The 12042-nt window shown below is 41.8% G+C and overlaps 1 protein-coding gene across 1 annotated transcript in view; it reads right to left on the bottom strand.

Moving 5' to 3' along the window:
• The window catches only part of BFSP1 (beaded filament structural protein 1), a 29105-nt gene that overhangs the window by 3647 nt on the left and 13416 nt on the right, over positions 1–12042 (bottom strand). The window contains 4 exon segments of the mRNA XM_070738128.1: positions 4576–4796; positions 6645–6752; positions 9629–9721; positions 11733–11828. Of these exon segments, the coding sequence (XP_070594229.1) occupies positions 4576–4796; positions 6645–6752; positions 9629–9721; positions 11733–11828 (518 nt within the window).

Raw genomic sequence — 12042 nt, 5'->3', positions numbered from 1 at the left:
ATCCATTGTCATCAAACATTCTAGAATATAATGTCATTCTCTGGCAGAATAACAAAGCACATAGGAATCCCACTGAAAAATAACTGAGGAGCAAGAACCTATGCAGAGAGGATCCCTGTTGAAAATAGCAGTGATAACCCTAGAAAACTCTGTGAATGGGAAACTGCCAGTGGTAAAAAATAAAGCAAAGAACTCCAGATCTCGTACATACCCAAAACCATCTCAATCCCTGAAATTTTCAGTTATCTAAGAGAAAGGTCAGAACTGCTTCTGTTCACCATTCCTGAAAGTTACTCTTTCTTTTACTTCTCTTCAGGCACATAATTGGACCATCCTTCATTTTAAAGATGTGTGGGTTTAAAAGATGGCATGTATGAATATATATATATCTCAATTTCCATGCTTGTACTTTCCATGTTTACTCCACTATAAAAGTCTTGACCATGTACAGAGATGGACATGCTTTAGAGCAGAGGTCCCCAACCTTTTTTGCACCAGGGACCGGCTTTAAGCTAGACCAGTTTTCCATGGCCCGGGGGGGGGGGGGGCTTTGGTCATATGGGGGTGGGGTTATGGAAGGGTGGAGCCAGGGCCACCATCAGGAATTTTGGGGGCCCATACAGCCTAAGTGTCTGGGGGGCCCCCTCCCCGCCATTTTAAAACTACTTTATTTTGCGACATACCAATTATGTATGAAATTTACCTTCTTTGGGGAGGGGTGAAAGGGGAGAGTAAGAGAGGAAGGAGTGAAAGAAGGGAATGAGGGAGGAAAGAAGGGAGGAAGGAAAAGGAAAGCAAGAAATGGAGGGAGGAAAGGAAGGAAAGAAAGAAAGAAAGAAAGAAGAAAGAAGGGGGAAGGGACAGGAACAGAGGAAGGAAGCAAGGAAACTTATGAAAGGGGAGAGTAAGAGAGGAAAGACTGAAGGAAGGGAGGGAGGGAGGGAGGTATGAAGGAGAAAGAAAAGAAGAAATAGAGGAAGGGAAGGTAAAAGAGAGAAAGAAAAAGAGCAAGAAAGAAAAGAAAGAAAGAAAGAAAGAAAGAAAGAGAATGAAAGAGAAATAAAAATAGAGAGGGGGAATGAAAGAAATGGAAAGAGGGAAGGAAGGAGAGAAAGCAAGAGAAAGAAAGAAAGCAAGAGAGAGAAAAAAGAATGAAAGAGCAAGAGAGCAAGAGAGCAAAAGAAAGAGAGAAAGAAAGAAAGAAAGAAAGAAAGAAAGGCAACTTCAAAGAAAGGCTCACTGAGCATCTCTCACTCTCTTTCTATCCCTCTTTCTTTCTCTCTCTTCCTTTCTATCTCTCCTCTTCCTTTATCTCCTCTCTCTCTCTCCCTCTCTCTTTCTCTCCCCCCTCTCTCCCTCTCTTGCTATTTCTCCCCCCTCTCCCTCTCTCTTTCTCTCTCTCCCTCTCTCTCTTTCTCCCCCTCTCTCCCTCTCTCTTTCTCCCTCTCCCTCTCTTTCTCTCTCTCCCCCTCTCTCCATCTCTCTTTCTCCCTCTCCCTCTCTTTCTCTCTCTCTCCCCCCCTCTCCCTCTCTCTTTCTCTCTCCCCCTCTCTTGCTATCTCTTTCTCTCCCCCCTCTCTCCCTCTCTCTTTCTCTCTCTCCCTCTCTCCCTCTCTTGCTATCTCTTTCTCCCTCTTTCTCTCTCTCTCCCCCCTCTCTCCCTCTCTCTTTCTCTCTCTCCCTCTCTCCCTCTCTTGCTATCTCTTTCTCTCCCCCCTCTCTCCCTCTCTCTTTCTCTCTCTCCCTCTCTTGCTATCTCTTTCTCTCCCCCCTCTCTCCCTATCTCTTTCTCTCTCTCCCTCTCTTGCTATCTCTTTCTCTCTCTTTCTCCCCCTCTCTCCCTCTCTCTTTCTCCCTCCACTTACCCATCCCGGGGGTCTTTTTCGGACTTCCCAATCCAAGCCACGCAGCCTTGCGGAGCTCCTGGTGGTCTCTCATCCCCGAATCAGCCAGGTAAACACGGCCCCCTCTTCCCTGGCCCGAAACCAGCGAAGGTTGGGGGAATTTCTGCGCAACCCCGGCCACTTTCGGGGTTAAATTCCTCTCCCTGCCCTCTCCGCACCTCCGAAGGGAGCAGGGCAGCGTTGCTGGGCTGGCCAATTCTGGGCAGGGGGCGAATTCCTCCCGGAGGGGGGGTGGAGGTGTGGATGTGTGCGTGCGCCCGGAAGGTGTCCGAACTTTGCCCGGCGGAGCTCTGCAAACACGAGGCAGGGAGGGAGGGAGGCCGTTGCCCAGCCAGCGGGCACCAAACAGGGCAGGGCTCCATGGGAGGGGAGGGGGCACCTCGCGGCTGGGGGCTGCCTGGCTTTGTGATTTTGGCTGGGGGGGGGAGTTAGGAAGGTCCTACTTCTCCCCCCCCAGCCAAAAATTCAAAGCCTATCTGCTGGATACGGGCGATGAGTGGGACAGAGCGGCGCGGAAGCCTCTTGCAGCAGCTGCCACAGCCACCGGCTTCGGCGCCGCTCGTCCCGCTCATCGCCCGTATCCAGCAGATAGGCTTTGAGTTTTTGGCTGGGGGGGGAGAAGTAGGACCTTCCTAACTCCCCCCCAGCCAAAATCACAAAGCCAGGCAGCCCCCAGCTGCCAAAGGAGCCTCCTGATTCTCCCCGCCCTGCCCGACGCCCCACCCTGTCCTGCATAATGTCCTCTGCCGGGAGGGCAGTGGCGCCGCGGACCGGCTGGAAAACCCCAGCGGCCCGGTCCCGGTCCGCGGACCGGCGGTTGGGGACCTCTGCTTTAGAGCACTGTTTCCCAACCTTAGCAACTTGAAGATATCTGGACTTCAACTCCCAGAATTCCCCAGCCAGCGAATGCTGGCTGGGGAATTCTGGGAGTTGAAGTCCAAATATCTTCAAATTGCCAAGGTTGGGAAACACTGCTCTAGAGAACTCCATAGGTTTGAAAATCCTCATACAATAAGGCACCCATTATGGAGAAGAACTTGGAGAAGCAAAATATGATTTAAATCCAAGAAAGGAGGAGAATTTCACCCTATTTCCCCCCCCCCCAAAAAAAATGAGACAACCCCTGATAATAAGCCCAATCAGGCTTTCGAGTGCATGACAATAAGGCCAAGCACTTGTTTCAGGGTTCAAAAAAATATAAGGCAGGGTCTTATTTTGAGGGGGAAACAGTAATGTTAAACTGGCTTTGCCTTAAATCCCTTGGGTACAATAGAGAGGGCAGAAAAACACAATTAGTCTTTCAAGATTATGTTATTACAATCTACAGTATTTCAAGAGTTCCAGTATTTCTTCTGGAATCTATTTCCTGATCTGTCCTCCATAAGAACATAAGAAGAGCCATGCTGAATCAGGCCAAAGCCCATCGAGTCCAGCATTCTATCTAACACAGTTGCCCACCAATTGTACATGGGGATGTTGAGCAGAAAGACAAGGCAAAACCCTCCCTTTCCCTTGATCCCCAACAAATAGTACTCAAGGGAATCCTGCCTGCCTCAACCAATATAGAGTGGCACTCCTCCCTTAAAGGAGTGACAGCCATCATGTAGAGCCTTCTAAGCACATCTATCTACACATATGTAAACAGGTATGAAAGGTACTCTGCTTAAATTCATTCATTTTCATTTTAATAGCATGATCAGATCATGCATGTTAAAGCAATATGATCAACATATTGCTTTAACAGACAATATGGGCTTTGTGGGCACATTCTATTTTTAAAGCAATTCTTGTTTGGATATACATGTGCTTGCAATTGTTTTTCTGTGGTCACACATGAATAAATACAGGACAATATGTTTGCAAAGAGGCAATTATGATTTATGGGCATAATATTGTCGCTGCAGTTAAGTCAGGAGCATTCTCTCTCCTCAATCACTTTGATTTAAAAGAGGGAAAACTGCTACAAACCACAATTACGGTGAAATAATTACCAAGAGAAGTGTTATTAATGCAGATCTTGTCTGGATCTTTTAACATTTTGTGAATGACTAGTTTTATATATGCACATCTCTGCAAATACTGTGGATTTGTTTATTTTTTTAAAAAGGATATATGATTATTGACAGCTGCACAAAGAGTTCCCATTGACATGTAAGAATTGAAATAGAAAGTAACCATAAATCAATTGCCTTGACTCTCAGGTCTCCTTAACCAATTAAAAACAAAATGTGAGGGGAGGAAAACCTGGTTTTATACTCTTACAAGAAAGAGTTCAAAATCAACAATGGATTTGGTAGTATCTCAGCAACAATAGAAAATCAAGTACATGTCTAGAAATAAAAGCTTAGCACATTGATGTAGAAATGTTATTAATGGGTGACTCAGAGAGCGTGTCATATGCTTCTATAGTGAGTAGCATATTCCATACCAATTAATATTTTCTTTAGGATGTTGCACAGTACTGGATAATAATGTTTTGGCCTGAGAAGTTTAAACACCTGCCATGCCAGCCAAAGTAGAGGAACCTGGAAAGCTCTTATGAATAGTGCTATCATGTAAAATATGGAACAATATGGTCAAGACCTTTTGTTCAGTATTGAAAAGATTTCTTAGGTACAACCTGATGAAACTCTAAGCCATTTTTTGCTTTTTGTTTCAAGAATATCCATACCTGCTATCTTCATTTTCAATTACACGTTTGTAATGCTCCAATTCACTCTCCAGGGACTGCTTATAAATGGACAGCTGGCGACACTGGTTGGTGTATTTCTCCAAGGTCCTTTCAGCATCTTCTATGCCCTTTCTCAGACTGTCAATCTGGTCATTATATAGATGGATCTCATCATTGTAGCTCTGCTGTGTGTCCTTAATCACCTGATCCAGCATTGCTGTCTTTTTAAAAAAGGAAGATGTGAGAGATTTCCTAAAGCTGGTCTGCTATGCGGAAACAACAAAATCACTAGCAGCAAAGATGCAGAATACTACCCTATTTCAATGACCTGAAACAAATTATTGATACTTTGTGTTTCAAGTATCACGTGGCATAAAAAAAATAGATATTAGCACATTATAACAATGAGCAACAGTAAGTTGAGAAATCATATTTACATTGCACAACGCCCAGGGTGTAATTTCTTAAGAGGGTTCATCTGTCCTAATATAAATAATGTTAATAAAAACCTGCACATATGCATCAGTTAAAATTCTAATCTCATACCCAGTAAATAGAATTAGTGTAGTATGATAGTACTAATGTTTTTAATATGTAGAAAAGTGATGGGTTCAATATAATCCTGGATTTTATGTATTTTATAAAATTTATGTATATTTTTTTTATGTATACTGAGAGTATATGCATCAAGACAAATTCCTTGTGTGTCCAATCACACTTGACCAATTAAGAATTATATTCTATTCTATTCTATACTGTTTCTGTGCTCATAAAGGTTTCATTGGAAAATTTAGCAGCAGGCCATCCCAAAATGGTAGCTTGGTATTTTTTTCTCCACTTTTCAGTTAAAGGACTAGTGTAGTAGGATCAGGATCAAGGTCAAGGTTAAGATTAAGTTGTTATTTTTATATCATAGATTTAGCACACCCATTTTTTCGGTACTCCCTCTCAGGCCCCAGTGAATTGTTGTTAACTTTATAAAGTCAACCTCCTCCCACTCCACTGACATCGTTCCTGCATATCCTTGCAGGGAAAAGAAATGATGCAACTACTGTAGTTTTATAGATGTGTAGTAACATGAACCTGGAATTTTAAACAGGCTTGTCTTGAAGTGCCAAGACAAGCACTGCTCTCCTACATTGTGTTCTCAAGAGAAACTGAAGGCCATTCCTTAATGTATCTTTCATTTAAAAAATTAAAAATTAAATCAAATCAAATTAAATTTTGAGTTCCTCTAAGACTTCTCCTAAAGAACCAGAAGATTGAATTTGAATAAACTATCCTTCCTCTTTCTCTATGCCCCCAAAATTAATTGTGTGTGTGTTTATCAAGTATTAGTCATGTTTTTACATTCTGCTGCAGGCAATTGAAACTATTTGTCAGAAAGTTTCCAGTGGGATACATATTGACCACTAGATGGTGCTCAGTCGCCTGAAAAACAGACATTTGCCTGATAGGAAAATTGTATTATCACTTCATCAATGCTCTTGCGATACAAATGTAAGAAATCAAATCAACTCAAATACGATTGTTATAATTTTGACCAACTTTTACAGTAAAAAACAAAACCAGCATTGGAAAGATTTATGATTCAGATAATTCTGAAAACACAAGAATATATTTTGAAAGATCTTAATTAATTTTACCCCAAAATGTATCTACACAGATCTTGGGAACCATTTCCATTCCAAAGACTTAAGGACCTAGGTACAAGTGAATTGCACAGATTAAATATTCAACCTCAATGAACCTGTGATGGGTTCTAAATCCCATCACTACTGGTTCATGTTCGCATATGCAGAAGTATCCAGGGTGGATGGGCAGAGCCTCCAGCTGCCGCTGCTACCAGTTTGTAGAACTATACCATACCGGTAGCAACCCACCACTGCAATAAACCCTCATAGCTTATGATCTCTTTTGTGTTTTTAGCTAATAGAGGAGAAGAGCAAGTAATGATTTTAAGATATCCACAGAGTTCTAAAAATGAAACCGGCATGTATGCTAATAAAACATGAAAATCATAATGCTTGTGAAACATTTATTCTAGAAAAAGTAACTTGAAATAATACCTCTGTCTGAAGCTTGTGTTTCTGGGCTTGGAGCTGGGAAAAAATGCTCTTGTATTCATCTAGCTGATTTTGAAGTATTGGTATCCTTCCTTCGGTTATCAGCTTTTCCTGCAAACAAAACAGAAGGAGGAAATATGAGTGGAATTGGACTGCTATCAAAAATTTGACTATAGGTTGAATGAAACTGATTAAAAGAAATCCAATTTTCCTCTTCACTTGATGTAGAAATGTGATATACATCTTAATTGTTCAGGCACCCTACAAAATTGGATGTTATGGTGAAGTGGTGAAGAGTAAAGCCTACTGAAAGAACTTGTGTACAAACAAGAAATATTTATAGCTTCCAGATGTGTTGAGCATCCATTATCCTCGCTTTCCTTGGTTTAAATAAATCTGTGTATTTATGTTTATACCTGTGCATATATATTTCTGTAATCTATCATTTATATGCAACTACATGTTCTTCTAGGCCCATGATGTTGAACCTATGGCATGGATGCCACAGGTGGCACACGGACCCAATTCTGAGGGCATGTGAGGCATTGTCCTATGCATGTGCACACTGGGCAGCTGATTTTCAGCCTTTTGGAGTGGGGGGGGCTCTTTTCACCATCTCCATGCTTCAGGAAAGCCTTTGGAGCCTATGAATGGCAAAAATGGATCCAACCCCTTTGGGCCTGTTTTTCACCATCCAGAGCAGGATGGAGGCAAATATGGCCCTGTGGGCCTACCAGAAATATGTGAGGCCTTCATACATGTGCAGGGGGGGCAGCACAAAGGGGTTGTGCATGCATGCGTGGGGGAAAGGCACACACACAATCGCTGTCACACACACATGCATTCCTTTTAGCACCTGAGCAAAAAAATAGTTCAACAAATATCAATTAATAAATTGTCTGAAGGGCTTGTATCAATGCAATAGGCCTAGATGAGATACTTTGCCTTGGTGAGGTACTTTGTGCTATGATGGCAACAATATTTGCCTCATCAAGATGCAGCAGTTACAAAAACCAGTTTCTCTAGGTTCCTTCTTCAATGTCTTCTCCAGCTCTTCCAGGAACTGCCGTTATTGGAAGTGCCAAAGAGGACACTGAAACAAGGTGAAGAAAAGTAATATGGCATCCTTGCATCAATCTTTGAAAACAGATAGAGTGGACATTCCAGAATCCCAACTGAGTTAGTCACTAGGACCAAAGGTTCGTTCTTCTGAGCTTTTGGACTTGTGTTGGAGCCGTTTTCAGGAAAGTCTCTCTCTCTCTCTCTCTCTCTCTCTCTCTCTCTCTCTCTCTCTCTCTCTCTCTCTCTCTCTCTCTCTCCCTCCTTCCCTCCCTCCCTCCCGAATGTGTGCACTGGCCTGTTCTGTGTGTAGCATTTATGTGGTGCCTGGTTGTGTGTGGCTTTTAGTTCTTAATTGGGGTGTTGATGGCCAACTATTAAGTCATTGATTTCCTTGTGTTGCTGCAACCTTGGGCTCCTGGGTACTGTTCTGCCGGCATGTTTCAACCGCCCGTAATTAAAGACTAATTAGTCCACACCACACGATAAAAGGAAAACCCAAAAGTTTTTATAAACAGAAAAACAGAAACAGTTCCCTTTTTAAATGTCAAAGGGGTTTTCTGGTACACACAAGGCACATGTTAAATGCAATCCAATTGCTCATCCAATAACTGGGAAATTGAGTCAAATTCTAAAGTCCAGAGAGTCCACACACAATCTTGAACAGCACAAAACCACGATCTTGACAAAACAATGAATCAGATAATCTGCCATGAGGCTAAAACATTAGGTTGCACTTTTATCTGTAGCACTAATTACAGCAGCCCCACCCAACCACAGGTGGCCTCATTTTCTCTTGTAATAATCCTTCAGTTGTTGTGTCCTATGCATCACTCTATGCATGCATGGATGTGTCATTAATTCTTGTTCAGAATCCAGGGATGATACAGTTGATTGATCTCCTCCTGGGCTGTCTGCCAAACTCCCCTCTTCCCTGTCACTCACGCTTCCTTGGTCAGAGGAGACAGATTCTACTGGAAGCAAAACAGGCCTGCGGCATGTGGATGTTTCCCCCACATCCACCTCCACATTGCTTGGGGCAGAGGCTGGGGCAGAGCTAACCACAACAGGTACATAGTAAGCTAGTAGTAAATTAGCAGTCCTGACTGACAAGGAGCCGATTTCCCAGGCTTCAATCATTCCTTAGCCACCCAGAGTCCTTATGGAGTTGGGCGGCATACAAATTGAACCAAATAAATAAAACTAAATAAACTCCTTTGTGAAGTAACTTCAAAGGAATTGTAGCAAAAGGAAAAGGTAAGAAGCACTTTGTAGCTCTGTATTGATCCACAGTATAATCCTCCAAACTTTGCTATCTTACAGCCCAATCTTATCTTCCCATCTTATTTTAAAACTAGGGTCTTTCAATGAACACAAGTTTTCTTCAGGCATTGTATGAATCAGAGGGACTTGAAGGCAGGGAGCATGGCTGGGCTTATGGCTAAGAGCCTAAGCCTCCCTGAATGCCATATGTCTATCCAGGGCATGAGGAGGAGTCTTTGTTAGAACACAAATAGACTTCTCTTCTTAATATCAAGATCATAATAAAGCAGGGTTCCAACTTTTTAATTTTTTTTATTTATTATATTTTGTCAAACAAGTAAAGAATTATAGTTTGTATTAACATAACAAAGTATAAAGAAATGATTAAAAGGATAAAAGGACAATAGGATATGAACAGTAGGCACCATAGTGCACTTATGCACACCCCCTTACAGGCCTCTTAGAAAAGGGGAGAGGTCAACAGTAGATAATTTAAGGTGTACCCATGTGTAGATGAGCATCATAATGCTCCTGCCAGACCTTCTGCCTGAATACATGGCAATTGCATGTCCCTTCCTCTATTCAGTTTAAAACCCTCAAATGTTCAGATGTATACCTGAAGAAAACTTTTGATAGAAAAATGATTTGTAAAAGAAAATTCTTACCTCACTGGCACCAGTCATGATGTTGGACACCTGAGGTGTTGCTTGCATGATCTGTTCTAAATTTCCAATGTAGGTCTGTACTTCCATGATGTTCTGTGGCCAAATAAAATAATTATTCAAATTTACTATAGCAAGAAGCTTGATGGAAGGAGCTGCACTGCTGAATTTCAATTTGAAATGTGGCCGGCCAGGAAGGACGTCTTTGTGACGTCAAAGCTCCACTCATGGAATTCCCTATTGGGATTCCCCACCTCCTTTCCAGCCTCCCGACTGACCCGACAGCTCCGCGGCTCTTTTGAAAAGCTAACAGCCAGGCGGCGGGACTTCTCAGCATCCTCCTGAACCCAAACGCTGATCCCGAACTATTGCCGAACTTCCGGGTTGGGCGTTCGGGAGGACGCCGAGAAGCCCCCCGGCTGTTTCAAAAAGCGACAGCTGGGCGGCAGGGCTTCTTGGCGGCCACCCGAACCCGAACTTTTGCCAAACTTCTGGGTTCAGCATTCGGGCAGTGGGTTCGTAAGATGGAAAAAGTTCGGAAGAAGAGGCAAAAAATTTCCGAACCCCAAGTTTGTATCTCGGATTGTTCATATGGCGAGGGGTTCGTATCACGAGGTACCACTGTACTGTCATTTATGCTGACTAGCTTTAGCAGATTATTCCCTAGCATGAGACTGTCATTACCTTTCTCAACCTTTCTTCATAGATGATGCCATTTGGTTATATATGTGGCATATATCTACTATTGAATTATATTATTAGTACATACAGTGCAGGGGTGGGTTCTAGTTTACCTCACTTCACTTCCTCTGGCACCACATGGGCACACCTCGCGTGCGCAATGCCAAAAAATTATTATTTGTTTAAAGCAGAATCAAGATGGCGACCACGTGCACAATGCTGGAAACTCAGCTTTTGCACATGCTCAGAAGAAAAAAAAATTTTTTTAATTAATTTTTTTTTAAAGATGGTGGCACCTACAGATCAGCACCAACCGAACTGGTTCTATGATGTCATTGTGACATTACCAGCAGGTCACTATTTGTTTGGGAGAACTATCCAAACTGGGAGGAACCCATCTCTGATACAATGGTTTTAACAACAGGTAGTCCTCTCTTAATGACAATTGATTCAGCAATTGTTAAAAATTTTGATGGCACTGAACAAAAGAGTCCCCAAGTTATACCATTTCAGTGTCCCTGTATTCATATAATAAATCTTCATCTCAGCCAAAAAGCTCGAGGAAGGAAGGGTTTAATTGTACAATCTGCTAAACCACTTGATAGGATTGAATGTATGTTTCATTTCAGGAGAATATGAAGATGATCACAAATAACCCTACCGTTATAGAAATTGGGTCCAAAAAACCCAGCAAGATTTGAATTTGGGTTAAATCTGGACCCTTCTCGCTGTTAATTTTAACTTTTAAAATTGTGAGGAGCTCTGAACATCTGCTTCACTTTCTTTGTAAAAGATGCCCCATAAAAATATTGCTGGTAGGAATTTCAAATATAAAGAAAAAGTTAATCGTTAGCAGAAGCAGGAGCAGAGTTAAAAAATAGATTTCCATCTACTGGAGATATCTAATATATTGTTGGTTATCTAAAATGATCTAATATTTATGGTTTGCCATCATAAAATAATTTATCCAAACCTTAATTCCTGCCAAAAGTTCTTTTTAAAGTATTAAGAAGACAAGTTCATGTTTTGCGTACAAAAGATGTCTGAGCAAATTAGAGGATTAAGATTTATTCTGCTCTATGTAACTTTCATTTTCCACCAAATGCTGGATGACAAATATCAGTATTTTTAAAAAATATAGAAAGAAACCAGAAAAGAATTCATAACAGATCTATTAAATCTACCCCTAAGCAGAGGAACCCTTTTACCATCCATGTCTTCTTTTTGTCCAGAATGGACTTACACCAGTGGCTTCCAACCTGGGGCCCATGCCCCACAGTGGGGGGGGGGGGGCATGGGCAAAAAAAGGTAGGGAACCACTGATTTACACACATGAAAGGAGATGTGTTAAAAAGGAAGGAGCAGCTTCATTCGTTAAAAGTTGCTTGGGAAATAGAGATGAGAAACAAGCAGCTATAAGACTTACCTTCTTATATCTGTCTTTGGTGGCATTTAAATCATCTTGCAAGAACTGTGATTCAATCTGGAGTTCTAAATTACACAACAAAGCTTCATCGGCTTCCTAAAATAAAAATAAAATATCATTTCCTTTTGTCCTTTTACTTCTGTTTTTAAACAAATATTTGAGTCGCCAGTATTCAGTGGAAACACTGGACTTTAAAAACTATAAAGTGATCTTTTGCAATAACTTATATAGCAGTTCTGAAATTGGTTGATACAGCAGTGGATTATAAAACCTGTTGCTACTGGTTCACGTGCGCACTCACTCTCATGCG

Source organism: Erythrolamprus reginae, chromosome 1, assembly GCF_031021105.1.
Source record: "Erythrolamprus reginae isolate rEryReg1 chromosome 1, rEryReg1.hap1, whole genome shotgun sequence".
Lineage (NCBI taxonomy): Eukaryota > Metazoa > Chordata > Lepidosauria > Squamata > Dipsadidae > Erythrolamprus > Erythrolamprus reginae.
Note: the sequence above shows the minus strand (reverse complement) of the source record. Positions and strands in the feature narration are given on the sequence as shown.